Genomic DNA, 18,877 nt, shown 5'->3' on the forward strand with positions numbered 1-18,877 from the left:
TTACCCTGATATCCTATCAGAAGAGTAGCCAATACTGTATGTTCAAGAGAAAAGTATAAACACCTCTCAGTCTCATGTCTCTGGCTACACATGCTAAGAAAGGCAGCAAGGCATCACCAGTTAATTCTCACCAAGAGAAGCTATTGGTAATGTGAGCAGAGATTACCTTAGTTTCAGAGTGACAATCTGTAAGTTGCAGTACTTATCCAAATTTTTGGATTAGTACATCTGAGCACAATGCTTAGAAGGCATTCCCACCTGTGTGGACATGAAGCTAAAGATCACAGTAAGCTTCCAGACAGAAAAAAAAAATAGGGGGTGGGGGAGAAAGCAAACACAAGAGTATCTTTCTGTGCTGGTTACAGAGGCAAAACAAAAATATATTTGCCATGTTGGCAGAACACAAGACAGGCAAGGGAGGTCAGGAAAGATAAGGGCCTACATTTGTGTACTGCTCTTCTGAGGCTTGTTTGTGTACAGGGACTTGTTCAGCACATAGAAAAAAAATGTATGCTCATGAGACGGAGGAGTTTGGGAGGTTAGGAATGGAATGTACCAGGCTGTAACCCTTGTGCCCAAGCAAGAAAACGTTTCAAGAAAATATTTCACAAGCAAGAAGTTCCAGAATGAGCAGTGAGTGCACAAAGAAAATATTTTTCTTTTTTTTTCCTCCTCGAGAAGACATCAGTGCATTCTTCGGTCAGAGAGTAACAATTCCTTCTTTAGTCTTGTGCGCTTGCGTTCTCTCCTTTTTTTTTTTTTTTTAATATAATTCAGCTCATCTCTTAGCAACAACTTTAGGCACTAAAGGAATCTGGCTTCTTATTCTCTTGTAAACCACAAGCCCCTTTTGTGTCAGCTTACGTTGTTCCAAGCGCAGAAGGGATTTTTTTTTTGCCTCTCCTCCTAAATACCTGTCACTTTTGTAGGATAAATGGAGCTTAACTTTCAATCTCATAGCTTATGGAAGCATTTTTTAAATCATTGTCAAACCAGCTAGCTTCATAGCTAAATTTCCTTCTCCAAACCATCTTCTTCATGATTAGGGGACTGCCTGTGAGAAAGCATAGGTTTTTACACTGTTATAACGTTTAGCCTATATCTGTATAGTAGTACCGGTGCAACAAATCACAGAAGTCCTTGATCTAGATAAGACATATGACATTAGTATGAAATATTTCCCATCCAAAACAACGGTGTTCCTAACCCCTGAGACCTACCACTAAGCTGAAATGCATGGCTTAACTCAGCCTGAATTTTCATTATTGGATAAGGAGTGGCTACTAGCAGAGAGGCAAGGAGATGGGGGTCAATACTGCTGTCAGACCTATCTTTGTAATTTCATTCTTAATTGCAGTTACTCCTTGTCTGTGCCAGCATAAGCAATAAAAGTATCAGTCCCCCCCCACCCCCAAGTAGATACCGATATATTGTAAACCAGCATATCTTGATTGACCATAATGGAACAATTTTGTTTTCCAAAGTACTGAACCTAGTTCCAGTTAAGTGACTTAAAAAATTGAATAAAAATACAGCGGATGGCTTCCAGAAGTAATAATAATTTGTTTCTAAAATGTAGCAGTTCAGTGTTGTCTGGAAAAGCATTGCATGGGTCCAGTACAGATACTGCTGATTACAGAGAGACATCAGCAAGCCTAAAATGGAAAGTGTGCACTTTTATGGCCATGCATCTTCCTGCATCTTGCCAGTTCGGTACATTTTTGAACATCATATAAAACATTATCAAAGAGACCAAATAAAAGCACAGGTCATCTGGGTCACACTTTTCTTGCAGTATAACAATAGGGAAATGATACTCTGAGTGGGCCTTTCTCAGAGTCACTCTGGATAAACACTGTCCCACATCACACAAACTTCCACTAAGGAGACCAACACTAGAATTAGTATGAGAAGCAAAATTGTATCTTTCCCTAAAAGAATGTGTTCCAGCTTATCAGAGCGAAGGTCACTGGCAGGGCAGCGTGGCTTAAGTTGTGGTTCTCCACTACTTATACATACAGGCATCTTTTCAGACAGGCTTCTAAATTCCCAACACAAGAACATGGGGAAAGGATTAAAGTATCAATGACCATAATTTTTTTTTTTTTTTTTATTCCCTGATTGTCTCAAATGCAAAATAGGGTAAGTGGGGGCTGTTTCATGTTTCCAGAACAAAAATTTTCACACAACCCAGTGACAGCTGACACACCCACAGCTAAATTCCTTTCCCAGATAGTCCAGACGCCGTTTTATGTTCAGGGACAACACTAATAGAAATGAACACAAGAAGTTGGCTACAAAAAATAAGAGGATAACCAGGCACAGTTTAAAACACAAACAAAAAAAAACCCAACCCCAACCCCCCCCCCAAAATCTCACAACCCAACACTATTCTTTCTCATCCTTTCATTCTGAATGGGGAGTGTATCAGCTTAGGGATCTTCCTCATATATACAAGAATAAAAGATCTGATATGTTGTCCCATAACACAACCAAGTCCCCTTTTGTGAATCAGGTTAGCTCTTCAGCCTGGTTTTAGTGCCCATAACACACCACATACACTACTATAGATTTTTAGAAAGCTTCTCCAAAGCTGACACAGTGTCATCAACTGTTTCCAGATGCAGGCATAAGAGCTACATTGAATTTCTTCTACAAATTAATGAACTTCAATTTTTTTGTCACTGTAAACGTAAAAATAAATTCTGAAATTCTGGAGAGACACAACCAAAATACCAAACAGAAGCCCAGTTTCTTAAATTTTCCCAAGGTACACTTGTGTGGGATGTTTGCAACAATGCCATCAAGAAGGGAGGCCATGCTGTCAGTGTCCTGTCACTGCCCTGGCCACCTGCTTGAAGTCACTGAGAGCCCGATTGTTAGGTGGCCCCAGCTGTCCATCTTCTGCAGGCATCAGTGGAAGCACTAATCAAGCACCTGACCCAAACTGTTCATCTGGTTAACCCTTCTCCTCCTCTCTTCCTCTATCCATAAACAATAGACAAGGCAAAGACTACGGATTAACTCCAGTTTTGATTTTACAGAATTAATGCTATTCCTAATTTAATACATGAACCCCAGTGCTAATAAGATCTTCAAATCAGGATGAGCATTTTAAATACCTCTGCTGTATCACACTCCACTCTGTTCTTTCATTAGCTTCCTCCACAAGCTCAGGACAGAGTTGGATGTTTAATAGATATGTACTTAATCTATTTTACTGTTCACTCACTCCCAGAACACTGTGACTTTTAGTTAATTTTATTTTGTTAAAAAAAATTCCTTTTTCCCCTTCTGATATTTGGAGGTTTTTAGTGATAGATTTATATTATAGGGCACACTGAGTATTAAAGAAGTGGAAACATTTTTCATTAATAGCACATTTTATTGTGATTAGAGAGATAAACCCCATAACCTTTTTGGAGTCCTAAAGATACCATTATTGTTTAACTACAAGTGTGTTTTAGAGACTGCAAGCAGCAGAATTCGGTAGCTAATAGTAGAGATGCCATATTTTAGACAACTGGTCTGAAATTTTCAGATGTCTCAATTTACTTGCCCAGTCCAAGGTGGTATATGCACACATTGACTATTGATGTGCACACCTGGCTGCAGCCTGCCAAATCATATTTCTAAAAACACGGTGCAAAGTAACAGTACACACTGCAAACATAACAAAGGTTAATCGAAGTCCATTGTCAAGGAGATCCCCTACAATTTCCTAACTCCAAATTTTGTCAAAAAGCCTAAAGGAAAAACAGAAGTGCTTATGAGGTGCTACTGTCATTACTGAGGCAATTACATTCAAATACAGAAGCCAAGTTTCAAACACCTGAGCAAGACTAGGGCACAAAGGCATTCTCACTTCAACTAAACTGTTCAGAGCATGATTTGGAATATAATGCATTACAGCTTTTAAAATACAAATGGAGAGGCTATTTCTAATGGGAAATAATAATTATTGGCATTTATTAGCAGTGTTCGTACTCAAAAGACTCTGAAACAGGCCCCAAATAAGTAAAAGTCAAGCTTAAAACTAAATTATTGTCATATGGCCACAGTCTAAGCTAAAGCTTGTGTCAGTGATTGTGGGGGAAAAAAGAATGAAAAAAACCCATACATGAAGAAATTACAGCTGTGGTTTGGAATACACATGAAGCAGTTTTCTGCAGCTCAATGAAAAACAATCACTCTTAAAGAAACAAAGCAGCAGAAATAGTGGTGTTCAAGAGGCATAACACCCTACATTGGACATATTTCATTTGTCTTTTTGGTGAGCGATGACTAGTTAGGCATCTTATGTTTGTCATTTTAAAGGGAAATAATTTGGGAATCTGAAAACACCACAGTTAACAGTGTTGAAGCATACAGCATTTCCTTGTAACAGAGCTAGAAAAGACCACCACGTCTCTGCAGAAAGGAAAAATTATAAAAAGTTTAAATGAAGGAAAGTTACATTTTTGGTTTATGGAATAGTTTTTCCAAGGAAGACTGATTTGTTTTGCTAAAGTTATTTAACTTGTTTGTTCTTTTTTTTCTCTCTCTCTGCTTCCACAGAGGACTTACATCTTCACTTTCCTATTGAGCTCACGAGTCTTCATTCACCCACACGAGCTCCTGGCTAAAGTGGGGCAGATCTGCATTAAACAGAAGCAGCAGCTAGAAACGGGGACTGAGGCAGAAAAGGTAAATGAACCATTATGTCCTTCCGTTAGCTGTGCTGCTGTCATTTATTTCCCACTCTCTCCTTCTCATTGTAAAGCTAATTAGATTGATAAAGAATAAATTGAAACTGTAATTGCCATGTGTTACTGGATGCATTTTTATTTGGGTCTTTTTCCTTGAAGCACTGTTGCTTCTTTGCTAGCCACAAACATCGGTTATGTACTACCTTACGAGTCAGATACAGTCGCTGGAAATACAACTTTGCTTATGAGCTACAGGTCGGTGCTGTGCACTGGAGCAATGTGTATATGCCATGAAATCTGCCCAGCAAGTCGCTTTGCACTTTTGGGCTTTCACCAGGTTAGGTCTTTCCTGAATCTGATTCCCCTTTCTCCAGTCACCCTCACAATCCTATTAGAGTTGAGTGCTCTGCTGTAGGTTATTGGTGGGGTGTTTTAAGTTGATGTAACAGTAAATCAGAAAGTTACCTCTCATGAAAATTAAGGGATGCACTACTTAAAATGGTAGCCTGTGCTGACACATGTGACCATACAGTTTTACTACAACCAATGAAACCAAACTGGGTCAGTTTATGATATGCACTTAAATCTATCCAAGTCTCACCACTATGGAAAGTGGGTATTGAAGGGCTTTTGACTGAAATTGAAGTGCCAGAATAGTCCAAGCTGGGATGCAAATAAGAGCGACAGAAACAAGGACGAAATCAGCAAGTATTTAAAGACCTAAATTGTTCAAATCCTGGGCATGTTTTGGATCCATTCTTCTATGGTGAGAAATTACATGCTCACATTCCTAATCTTCAGCATGTTGATAGTCCCATTTTGTTTTCTTCTTGTTGCATCAGGACTCTGAGTGGGGAGCACAAAAGGCAACCCTGTGGTTTGGCAATACAGAGTTTTTGACAGCAATACTGACCTAAGGGCTTCTTTCTCCCTTACTGTTCCTGGGTGCAGTCTCATATTATGTGACATAATTACTCCACAGGAAAAACTAACCAGTTGGTGCAAAGTGACTTTCATCCAGGTTAGTCCCCTGATCTACTCACCAAATAGCTATGTAACTCGTCATGTAGGTGCTAGGGAATTCAAGGGGTTGGGGAAAGAAGGTGCAAGAACCACTGCATCCAGCTTTGTACACAGAGGTGATAACCATTCTCATCACCACTGCCAAACTAGTTCATGACTGAGCAACCTCAAACTGATGCTCTGTAAATTGTAGTGGTTCCTCAGCAACATGTAACTAAACAACAGAGGTAGGAACTTGTAAGAGATGCTGGGACCATCTGAAACATGAAATGAGTAGACCTGATCTGTAGACATACGAAGAGGAATACTGCTGTCAGTAGCTAGTGTCAAAATACATTTGTGAAATACCTGGATTTAAAAATAATGGGATATAAGATAAAATTTTTGTGAATAACAATACATCTTATAACAATCTCCTTACTTAGGAGATTTTAAAATTAAAACAGTATCTGGGGACTAGATCACCTGGCTGTTTAAAGATATTAGTTGTAAAGTAGTATTATTCTGGCTTTTCAGCAGATGTGTTAAAAAATCATGGCTTCCACATTGAAATGAAATATCGTTACATCCTAACAACAGGATGTAAAATAGAGCAGCTCATACTCCAAACACTCACACTTTTATACCTTCTGCTGACAAATTGGAAATGGGCCTACAGGAAAACCAACAAACAGCAGGGTCACAATAAAGCATGAATGTTTGGGAGGCTGCTTTGATTTACATGCTTTGCTGGTTGCTTTTCCTACTATGCCCTTGATCCCTTCCTACCCGCTTAATATGAAATGTAATTTTTTCCTGCCCACTAAACACAAAATTCTTGGAAAACACTACATAAACTTCTGACATCTCTCTCAAATGACTACTTTACTGCCCTCTACTGCAAGCACCTGTATGTTTTACAGAATAATTTGGCCACTAGCTTTTGCAAACATTTGTTTTTCTATCTGGCAACAAATAAAAGCTAATTTCACATGCAGCATAGAAATTCTCGACTCAAGGCACTCTACCTGTTCACAGTCATACCCATTAAGGTATCATCAGCTACCAGCACCTTATAACTAAGCGGCTCTGTAGCAGGAAATAGCTGGCAAAAGTAGTTAAAGCAGCTCTGATCATTTCTGGTAAGAGATTTGCATAAGCAAAGGAGACGCTGGCTGACTTGTTGCCTGGATAGCGTGTGAGCTGAAAAAGTGGCAAGGAGCCAGGTTTTGAGGTTGTGCACCACAATACTTATCATTCCTTTGTTTTTGACATCACTGGCTAGCCAAAGAGTCCTATAGAAAACAACCCAGAGAAAAGTGGATTAAAAAGAAAAACACTCTGGGATGTCTTGGAGTGCGCCTTGGTCCTTTTGGCCACTCATAAAAAGGAAGAGTTTCACAGTTTAAGCTTGACCATAAAGGATAAAATTTAACTCTCCATAAGCACATTAGAGATTGGAAAGACCCAAACAAGATTGTCACAGAAAAAAGCACTTGTATAGTATTATTCAGTGGAAAAACCCGTTGTTAAATCTATGGTGCATTATTTCTGCAGCTCAAGGGTATTTTTTAAATAAAAAGTTAAAGAAGTAAAAAATAAAAAGAGAAAGTAGAAGTTAGTTTCTATTAAGCTTGTCTTGCCTGTCTTGGATTATGTAAGTCCCTTCAAAAATTATGATTTCCCTCAGTTTTTGTCACACGTTCTCCTTTTTAAAACCAAAAATCAAAAGAATACTCATAACCGGGTCATTGTCATTAAACCTCCCTTTCCTACAAGCACAGTACTGGTATTGCCCTCCTTTCTAATAGGTAGTTATTTCTCAGTGCTGTCTTGTCTCCCCCTCTCAGCAGAACAGGGCTGATCCACTGTACTTAATAGAAGTATTTTTCTTCTCAAAGAAATATTTATGGGAGAAGTATTCCCATAGACTCCAGAGAACTCTGTGTCAGGCCTCACCAGGGGAGGCTCACATCTGGAGTAGGACTACAGAAAAAGTAGGTTGGTAGGTTTATTGCAATCATGACAAAAAGGAAAATGTGTGCTGCTACCCACATATTTGTGTGGTTTCTATCTAGGTTATCACAAATTACATGCATCAAGCCTGTCACGCTGCTCTGAGTTTCATCAGAGTGCACATGAAACGGGAATCTCATGTTTTGCTATACTGATGTTTTTTAGTGTTGCTCTCAGAAAGCATACCTTATTTTCATGATCATTAAAAGCATCTGGTAAAACATAAAGCTTTTTTACACCTGAAGAGTAATTACATGAAGAGTAATATGGTTTGCAGTTTGTCTTGCAACAGATGCCTAGCTTTCCATCATGAAGGAAGGAAGCAAACCCTAGCAACTCATGAGATGCTTGCCATGGCCTAAGGAAGGATTTTGGAACCTTCCTGCCCCCTCCCTCCTTTTTCAGCTTCAGAAGTTAAAAAGAAAGGATAGTCAGGATAATTAATACTAAAAAACAGTTCTGTAGCAGGTTTTGGTAAACAGAAGTGGAGTAGACACATACCTGTTAACTTTAATTGAATGGAAGCACACTGGCTGGCTAATTAATTCTCTATCACCACCTACAGATTATTCTTTTAATAATGTCAGGCTCCATGCATTTCCTAGCAAAGAAGTATAAATTGTCTTTTCCCCAAGGCAGATGACAATGGGAGTTTGGAGGACAGACAGCTATAATCTGGAACTTTGTCCCACACTGTTTAGAAATACCTTCAAGCTGGGCTCCACAGGAGCAGCACTGGCAGAGAGTGCTTTGTAGGAATGCCTACTGCTGGCAAAAAGAATGGTGATGTTTTCTTTTTGCCCTCACTATCCAACTATTCTGCACTTCTCTTACTAGCAGGATCAATTAAATGCTATCAATAAAAACCAGCTAGGAAAAGCATGCTAGCAGAGTGCAATTTGCAGCTCTGGGGAAAAAAAAAAAAGGCAAGAAAATTCCTTTCAGACTGACAAGGAGCACTGGCTTATTTTCAGATTGAGGATTCAAGGGTGCATGGTTTAACTTCAAAGTTCTTATTAATCATTATTAATATTCCCACTGACTGTATACTAGTGAGATGTAAAAAAAATGCAAAAAAATAGCTTAGTTTGGTTGACTTCTGGTTTTGATTAAATAAACTGGGACAACCATGATCAGATGATGTTTTAGCAGGAGTTCCTACCAATTCTTGGAAGACATTCTCTATTTGTCTTAAAAGAAAATACACTGATTTCCTGTAGCAACACTCACATGCTAAGTCACTTTCTGTAACCCATAAGAGTCTGATGGAGAGTGCAATGAGGAAAGCGCACTGTGCATGGGGAGAAGGAACTACTGTGTAGTGGGACTTCTGTAGCTTACAGAAGTGCCAAGGTAAACACAAATGAAAACTTCCTCTTTTTCCTCAGTGCATCACAAGTTGGGTAGGAGGATAAGTATGACCTGAATTAAGTTTTGAGTCGTCTTGTTTGTTAAAAGTGTTCTTAGCACTCACACTCCCAATTTTACAAGAGTGCTCCCTTGGATTTACTGATGCTGCTCTCTATTTCTATAATAGTGGAGTAATGGGCATCCAATTCAGGTCTAACTGATGAAAAGCCTTAGAAGATTCACAGGTAACAGAAGAACTTAGAAAATAGCCCTCCCTCCCCTTTCTGCAGCTGATAGCTTTTTGAGTAAGAGCCAATACTTTTTATTTTCAAAGTCCATTTTGATTTGATGTCATGGAGAGAACACACACATCTTTCCTGTCATTCATTTATTTTAATATACAGCTCAATCTGGAGGGTCTGATAAATTCTATAGAACAAAAATGTCTTTGTGGATGTTTCTCATGAAAGATGCTTGGTAGAGTGCTGCAGTTCGTATGCATTTGAATTCGAACGCTAAGGTACTGCTGCCTCAGATGGCATAAATCAGCTTAAGTCCCATTGATTTCAATCAAGTAAGTCACTTACTTAAACTATTCTGTCCTCTTCCTGCCTTTATACAACCTTGAAAATATCCTCAAAGTGTTTGATAAGAGATATTACTAAGCTATCATGAAAGGAGGCTAAATCATACTATTTAGGAATCTGGCTCACAGTTAAATATGTTCTTTTTTTATCCGCTTCACCTACTACTAATGCGAAGTATTTTCAAGGGTGTCTCTAGTTTTATGTGAACCTTCATCAGCTAATTTACTCTGCAGTCAGAAAGGTCTATGGTCAGTAATCAACTCATTGTTTCTTTCTAGGCAAAGCTAAAATCCTTCGCTGCCAAAATCATTCAGCTCCTGAAGGAATGGACTGAAACTTTCCCCTATGATTTCCAAGATGAAAAATCCATGAAAGAGTTGAAGGAGATTGCTCACAGGATCACACAATGTGATGAGGTAGGGGCAGGGGGGCAGAAAAACCATTAAGTCGGAAAGCAATATTTGTCAACCTTTTTATATAGTTTATCATATTATATACAAACCCTTGCTCCTGTATGCAGTATTTTCTAAATGGACTACAGCAGCAGTTGCTAAGCTGTCAGTGTAACTGCAGGACATGGGCTGAGTGAGGAACTTAATGGTCCATTAGCAGAAACCGTCTATGTATAATCACTAAGTGTAAGAGGAAGAGACAAAATAGTCATGACGATATGAAAAATGGATGTGGTGCAGAAGGAGAAAGGAAAGAACAGTGACTATAATGGCACAATATAGTTAACTTTCATAATGAATTATGTACCATCCGTTATACTTTGTTAGTACTCTATACATCTAAGCCCGCAAGACATATCAACTAGTTGTATCAAATGTACTCTTGCTCAAGGTGAAGATGCTTATTATTGAACAGTTCATTCCTAGCTCCTAGCAATAATCAGCAACTGTTTTGTTGCTATGTTTCAAGTAAGACGCACAGTATTTCCACTAAGGAAGTTATATTTGAGCTCTGCTAGCAAGTCAATCACCACTCTTAACAGCTCTGAGTTTCTAGCCTATGAAGAAAACTAGACCTCACAAAAGACTTTTCTAAAGCAAACAGATAAAGCAAATTCAAATAAAACAAGGACTGTTAGTTTTCTGTTTGTTTTTTTTGTTTTGTTGTCCGTCCGTCCCCCAAACCCTACACTTTTTTCTCATTGAGAAAGTCACTGTAACTACCCATAGACAGAGGAAGGATATAATGAAGAACTGCAAGGCAAGTAATTGTAAAGTGTTTGTATGAGCATGAAGGCTTACTTATATAGAAGTAGAAGCTTCTCCTTGCTTTTAAACCCACAACTTCAAGATATTTTTGAGAACAATTAGCAGGAAATGGGAAGACAATTGTATTAAGTGTTTTTATTGATTCAAGTACAGAGAAAATGAAGAACAACAGGTTTGACAGCGCTGCATGAATCAGTGATAGGACACAATACAATTAGGTGTTACCAAGTTGTCAAAAGGAAGTATGTCAGTTTTGTTGCGTCAGCAAAGCTGTTTACCTGGATGCTACTATGAAAATGTCAGTGCCTTAGTAAGAGGGGAAAAGGAGAGAGGATTATAATATACCTTCTATTCCCTTTGTAGACAAGGGTAAAGAGGTGTTTGTTGGCAGGGATACAACTGTATCTTATCTTAGTATTTAATTTGTCTATTACTTTGACTTAAAAAGAAGTTGTGGTCTTTCTTTCTCTTTCCCTTCCCTCCCACTCTGTTATGTATGAATAAACTGTCATTTGAGAAAAACACGTCTTCATGGAGTGGCTCAGTGCTGTGGTGTCTGAGGCATCTGATGACATCCATTAATTACAGCATTACTGTATTTATCCCCTTAACAAGGCCACAAGTCAAGTTTGATCAGTGAAGAGCTATGCCACATCTGACCCCTAGGAAACATAATTTGACACTGACAAAAAGCAGCTTTTGCTCTCAGTATGTTACCACAAGAAATTACCCATACTGTGTCTCAGCAAGGGATTATGGGAATGGCTTGGGGTTTTATTTTGTATTTTAAAGCTTTTCCAAATCCCCTTAGGACACTATTCTCCATACATAGGACAGAAAGTGAACTGAGAACTTGCACAAAGCGGTCAGGTGCTTGTCCTGACCGCTTTGATATCAGTGATATCAGACAGCATACCAAATAGTTATAGCTACAGCCAGGGTTGTGTCCCAAATGAAGTATAAATGTCTTGTCTGAACTCAAACAAGGACAAATTATTGTACACTCACTGACTTATTTTCCAAAGTTGTAAGAAAATTTAGGGTAAGACTAGTAATGAAAGGAAACTGCTAAAACTCTAAGGACATTTGTCTAAGCATTAAGATGCTAATGAATTCACAATAGCTTAAGTAAGCCATAGTTTTTCATGTCACTGCAGTTTCTTTGTTCACTTTCACATAATATCTGCGATACTCTCACCTGCCTTCAAGTTTGATTCTGCTAAAAGAAAGTCTGCCTCCTTCCAGACACATGGGTAAGTCAGGCATAGCAGCTGTAGTTAAACGATTTACAATAGAAAGCTCTGCATACCAGAGAGCAGAATTAGTGCTTTATTTTAGCCCCCCCCCCCGCCCCCCCATGCTCCCTTGGCATTTCTGAACACTTGTAGCACAATATCCAAAATGGCTCCAGCCAGCTGCTGTTCAGCAGTAATCCAGTTGCCTCATCAAGATGAGCTACACTGCCTTCAGCTTTTCATTTGATTTCACTTGGGAGTCAGATTATTGCCTTGTAAAGCAACATTCTGACACTATTATTGCTTAATTATAGCATGCAATATACAAGTATTTGGTAGTCATCATCTCTCACATCTGCTACATAATTTCAGTCATCACTGCACATTAGTGGCTTCTTTGAACGATCACAGATTCATTGCAGTTCTTTCTAGTGCATCCAGTTGACTGGCAGAAACCAATGCAGCAGGTTGTAAACTAACGGTTAACCTTGTGGCTAACTTCAAGAGAAATAATTTGCATGAAAGCAAGAGAACAATTGTGTAGGAAAGAGAAGGACTGTCTTTGGTAGAATGAGTTTTTCCAGCAGCAGGAAGAACAGGGTCAGAGAACCTGGGTCGTTTAAAGCAGTAACAGGAGGGGTGGAGGAGTAGGAAAGTGATCAAGTTAGCTCTTCAGGGTTGACCTCGTAAAGAAATGTCTATAGGACACAAATAATCAATGGCAGAAAGAATTCAGCCTGCCTTAGTTGTCAAAACACTGAGCAGATGGATTGTATTTCTGAGGCTTTACCAGTATGTATCCTTAAAGATCCTATGTTTAAAATCGGCATCTGATGAACAGAAAGGCATTTTAGTTGTCCAAGAACATGATGTATATTGTGCTGTTACCTACATCTTTGGATGCTGTCGTTGTTCAAAGCCAAGCCAGGGTATTTTAGGGGTATATTCCTGGACATAATGTGAATTCCCTGGATTCTGACTGGGCTAGATGGACTTGATCATTAGTGTGTCTGATCAGAACGAGAAAGAGCTTTTTGGCACTTGGTACACAGAGGATCCAAGAAGCCTTGTGCAAGCAACTCAACCACCTTTCACTATATCCACTGTTTACCCTGTTTACCCTGATGCCTTTGAAATGGAGTACTAGTCAAAAACTGCCCCAAGGAGCAGACCAGCAAGCAAGTGAAACAGAGCTGGGAAGGCAGGCAGGCATAACAATGCCGTTATGAAGTTGTGTGGGCAGTTAGGGCAAGTTCATTTGTTACAGGATGATCAGCTCAGATAAGATGAAGGAAAATGGTAATAGGCATTTATTTTTCCCAGTCAGAAATTCTTTGGCGATCTGTGTCTGCAAGAGCTAAAGGTTTTTAGCAGTCATTGTTTCTGCCTTTGCTTAGGAAAATGGAACAGTGAAAAAGATCATTAGCCAGATGACACAGAGTCTCCTGATGGCCCTCTCCGCACGGAGCCAGTACCAGGAAATCAGAGAGAAATTCCGGCAACCTGTAACCGACAAAGGCACCATCCTCAAAACCAAGCCACAGTCAACTCAAAAGGACATCCTGAGTGTGTGCTGTGACCCTCTGATCTTGGCACAGCAGCTGACCTATATTGAACTGGTGAGACACTAATTTGCGTGAATGATTTCATTTTCCATTTACTAAATATTAATATACTCATCAATATTAATTTTGCTATGGCTTTACCGAAAGCCTCCAATGTTTTAATCAAAAAAATACCAAGTAATGAACAAGAACAATTAGGTACACTGATAGAAACACCTCACACATCTACACTGTAGGAAGATGAAAGTTACAAAAATGTTCTCCTAACTTTGGCTTTATTAATGTATTTTTCACTGAACTCCCTGTTTGTCTGTACAGTGACAATCTCTCATCTCTCCAAACACAGGAAAGGGTGAGCAACATTTACCCAGAGGATCTGATGCAGATTGTCAGCCACATGGACTCCCTGGATAATCACAAGGTACGAGAAGGGGTACAGAGGGAAAAAGAAACAAAGAATAACCGGGGTGAATAACCTTCATGATATGAGTATACCCTGTGCAAGAAAGGCTGACATTTTCTAACCTTCTTTAAGCTCATGCCTTAAAAAATACCCAACAAGATTTTATCAAGACATGAAAAGGAAGTTTATCCTTTGGTATATTTACTTTATTATGATACAGGATAGGATTAACATGTGGCCTGTTCTCTTACAGTGCCGAGGCGATGTGACCAAAACCTATAATTTGGAGGCCTATGACAATTGGTTCAATTGTCTCAGCATGCTGGTGGCTACAGAGATTTGTCGGGTAGGTATTCATAGAAAACAAGATAGCAAAGTGATCCTGGCCTTAAGGACAAAAGGCAGGCAGTGGTCTAATAGAGATTTAAACATTAGCAGTGCAATTAAAGATAATGACATTACTCAAGCATTAAATTATTTGCATGCTTATATGATTAGGAGTTCGTGGCTATGTTGGGCTTTGCATATATTCTCTAATTTTGTGTAGCTTCCATAGTAGCATTAGTCATGCAGTGAAATAGCATTTGTGTGGAGTTTGAGTTAGGAGCTCTTTTGGATTTATTTTTTTTTTTAAATTAATAAAATACATCCATAAATTCTGAGATACTCATCTTTAAATGCAGATTTACCAATAAACAGCTGTCCTTCCACTGCATTTACATATCATTAGCACTATCATATATTCATTTTTGTTGTAGAAAAATCAGGAACAAACTTTCTTCAGAAGTCTGGAAAGAAAGTGGACTACTGGAGAGGTTAAAAAAAAAAAAAGAGGGAAAACAGTCTTCTTAGAGGTTAAAGTAACTTCTATCATATAATAAGCAAAGAAATAGGGTTTCTGGGGCAGCATACTTTTTTTTTTTTGGCATATGTATTCTCTGTCTTTTTAGATTCCTATTAATATGCGCCAGTTCTAGCAAATGGGAAATTTTCTCTCTATTCCTGCTTGGTCAGTAGCCCTTCTGTGGAAATCCAGATGCCTACTGCAGTTTCATGAAGTCTGATACATTGATCCTAATCTCTTAAGATTTCCTGCTCTCACAGAAACTTATTGCAAAACCACACCAAGACATCTTCCAGAGCTGGCTGGTATGGCTAATACATTTAATAAACCAGCCAAACAAAAGGTTTTAGCATGCCAAGGGCTAAGCCAAGCCATTGACAACTGAACCATTTTCTTTTGATATGACACAGAAACTGAAGTATTTAGGTAAGAGGGTTTTTTTAAAAAAGAAAAAGGAATACCCTGCTGAATTAGTCTGCAGTCATCACTCAGCAGCCTGGGTTATATTTTTGTATAACCCAGAGCAAACTTCTAGATCTAAATATGGGAAAGATTTTGATGAATGTAATCTAGGCAATAATACTAGCTTTAAAAAAAACAGAGAAAGAGAGGGAGAGAAAGATTGATGGCTTTTGGAAACAAAGTTTGGAGACAGTGCTATATATTAATTTTGCTTTGCCATTTATAAAAGAACCTGCAAAGCAGATGTTCAGCATCCCTTGTTAGATCCTTTGCATGTTTGCATGAGTGGGAATTTGTATATTTGATCATCATCACTACCTGCTCTCATTAGGTCATTTAAGAGTATACACAGTAAAATGAGAAAACGGGAACATGGCAATTGTTCTCTCTCACATTCAGGTTACATGCCCCTGGTCTTAAGTCTGTTCACTGCTTTCCCCTCTTCTTCAGAGGTTTAAATTTTTTGTATATATTCTTTCTTATAGCAGCTTCATGTTATCTCCCTTTTCCAGTAACAGGAAATTGCTGAAAGTGTCCAGGTTGTTTATACACGATTCCCTAAGACATTGAACTTTACGTATAAACAAAAACTTACACTCCCCCCCAACTGGACAAAAAATTGATAGTAGCCCCAAATACTTCTGCTATTTTATTAAAAGTTAATCTTAACAAAATACCCTCAGGCCTATATCATCATAAGATTTAGCTGGATAAAGTCTTGAAATGTCTATTCAATCAGCTTGTTACAATGCCTTTGTCTGAACATCCCATCTAAAATTCAGGTCATCCCTTCCCTCCTAAGAGATCTTGGGTTTTTTTCTCAGGTTGTAAAGAAAAAGCAGCGTACAAGAATGGTAGAATTTTTCATTGATGTGGCAAGAGAATGCTTCAATATTGGAAACTTCAACTCAATGATGGCTATTATCTGTGAGTATCCTTAACACAGGTGACAAAAGGCACTCCATTTTACAGCCTGACTGGCAAGACTATGCTTATACTTGCCCTAAATTGTCTGACCACAGCAGCATGCACACTTCTACAGGGGCAGTATGTACCAGTGACAGATTAATGGGTGGGTGAGTGTCAGCTACAACTTCTGTTTCTCAAGCTGAACTGCCTTCCACAATGTGTGGTGCTGGTACATAAACACAGAGTTATGTTAGCCCTATATTTTTTCAACTCAGTTGTTTCTTTCTTTGTCTCTTCTCTCTCCATTCAGCTGGCATGAACTTGAGTCCTGTGGCACGGCTAAAGAAAACTTGGTCCAAGGTCAAAACAGCTAAATTTGATGTTTTAGAGGTATGTATAAAGTTTAGACTTTATATAGAAATCCACCAAATAGTTTCATCCAAACTTCTGCTGTGGAATTACTAAGTCAGAGATCACAGAGGCACCTCTGCAGTGGTCACCAGCATATAAACATTAGCGAGAGCATTTCCTGAATTTCAAACTCCCTACTTGCCTGTAAAAAAGTGGATGCAAGTTTTCTTTAGGTTATTTCTTCCTAGCATATTTTTTCCAATTTAACGTCAAGGTAGTTTTCACTCAAGTAAATGGCATTTTGCTACCCTTAAAAGTAAGTAGAGTACTCCATCTAGTGGAGATCTGAATGAAAACAAAACTTAATTGAAAATGTCATCAGAAAGATTGGTGACAGCAAGTTAGAATTTTTTGTTTTTTCCAACAGTCATTTATCATTTCCTTTCAGTCTTCCATTAACCATTGAAGCAAAGCATAAATGTAAAGCCAGTACAGAACCCTCCTTTCAAACAAGATAGAAATTAGAAAAACCTGAATCCAGACCTGATCAGTATAAGGTACTCTATCTTGAAAGTTTAAAAAGGGCCCCAACGAATTCTGAAAGAATGAACTCTCTGATGGTTAGATCAAAGCTTTTTATATTTAGGAAATATGTATTACTTGACTGCCTTTTTCCCCCCCCATAAAAACAGCATCACATGGATCCATCTAGCAACTTCTGTAATTACCGCACAGCCCTGCAAGGAGCAGCACAGCGATCTCAGACTGCCAACAGCAATCGAGAGAAAATAGTCATCCCAGTTTTCAACCTGTTTATTAAAGATATCTACTTTCTGCACAAAATACATACAAACCGCTTGCCCAATGGGCAGATAAACTTCAAGGTAGGACTTTGCTATTATAGAAACTGTAATGCTAGTTAAGCATTGTACATTACAAATATTTGCTAGTTTTGAACTTCTAGCTCATTATATTACCAAGTCCTTCAGCATTGCTGTGATCTAGACATAAAGCATTATCATTATCTAGGGGAAATTATAGAAAGCTAGTGCTTGCAGTTGCCATGTTTATATTACATAACCAGCAGATCCACAACTGCATGTACAGAAGAGAATCCATAAAACTGCTGGAATGTAATTGGCTTCAGTTAAAAGATTAGTTTTAAAATGTACTGAAATAGAGATTATTTTTTGTTAGTTTTACATGAAATGGGAGATGCACTGCAAAACATAAAATTCACCTAAGCAGAAACTGATTGGACTAATGTTAATTTGTTACCAAAACTGATGCATGAAATGATTGAGAAGAAAATAAGAATTTCAGAAGCCAAACTCCCAGCATTAAAAATTACTTAAGTAATACAGAAATAATCTAATGTTAGCTAATTGGAAAGGGAAATCTATTCAAGGAATGTTGTACTCCTGCAACATTTAAAATAAAGGAAAGAACCTGAAATCAAGAAGTGTAAGAATTTTGGTGTACCACGTATGATGGCAGACAAAAATTTGCCACTCCTCAGCCCTACACCTGCCTTATGTTCAAAAGGGATTGGGGGAAGCGGAAGGCAGTAAATAATGGAAAGTAAGCTTTTCTGTGGCAGCAAGCTGCCATATCCGATCAAATTGTAATAGGTAACTTCACCCTAAATCATCAGCATTAGCTGAGTTAACCTCATCAGGTTAGTAGCTCTAAATGCTACACACAATCAGCAAATGGTATGTAGAGGTCTTCAAGGAGTTTCTACAGGTTCTGTATTCTCTCTCCCTGACTAATAAGCATACATATCCAAAAGACCACAGCCTGTCAAAAGTAGTTTTGAGGTTTTTTGCCATTATTAAGGCTAGGTAGGGGAAGGGGAGCACACAGAATATACAAGACAAACCCTAAGTAATCATGCATTTCTTAAAATCCTAGGAAGAAAAGGCTATCTGTAGTTTCTATATGTCATTTTGATTATTTCTTAAATTTAAAAACTGCTTTATGTAAAAATCAGATATGTCACATTTCATTTAAGTTTAAGATTGGAAATTTAAAAAGTAAAGTAAGTAAATAAAAACCATTTACTGACCAGTTCCACTCGCAGGCTAATTTAGAGATAAGACACAGAAAACAGGCCAATAGCACTTTATTATATATGAAGAAAAGGCTGACGATGAAAAGAATTGAATGCAAAAGACCGGGTAGTTAGCAGGGATATGCTATTCTAAACTTGAGAGGCTAACAACAGATGAGGAACTAGGAGCAA

The 18,877-nt window shown here is 38.4% G+C and overlaps 1 protein-coding gene across 1 annotated transcript in view; it reads left to right on the plus strand.

Moving 5' to 3' along the window:
• The window catches only part of RASGEF1A (RasGEF domain family member 1A), a 28,272-nt gene that overhangs the window by 5,006 nt on the left and 4,389 nt on the right, over positions 1–18,877 (plus strand). The window contains exons 3-10 of the mRNA XM_072871017.1: positions 4,558–4,686; positions 9,922–10,059; positions 13,496–13,717; positions 14,010–14,084; positions 14,320–14,412; positions 16,197–16,299; positions 16,592–16,671; positions 17,325–17,516. Of these exons, the coding sequence (XP_072727118.1) occupies positions 4,558–4,686; positions 9,922–10,059; positions 13,496–13,717; positions 14,010–14,084; positions 14,320–14,412; positions 16,197–16,299; positions 16,592–16,671; positions 17,325–17,516 (1,032 nt within the window). The remainder of the gene's footprint in view (positions 1–4,557; positions 4,687–9,921; positions 10,060–13,495; positions 13,718–14,009; positions 14,085–14,319; positions 14,413–16,196; positions 16,300–16,591; positions 16,672–17,324; positions 17,517–18,877) is intronic.

The sequence above is a fragment of the Ciconia boyciana genome, chromosome 8 (genome assembly GCF_034638445.1).
Source record: "Ciconia boyciana chromosome 8, ASM3463844v1, whole genome shotgun sequence".
Taxonomy (NCBI): domain Eukaryota; kingdom Metazoa; phylum Chordata; class Aves; order Ciconiiformes; family Ciconiidae; genus Ciconia; species Ciconia boyciana.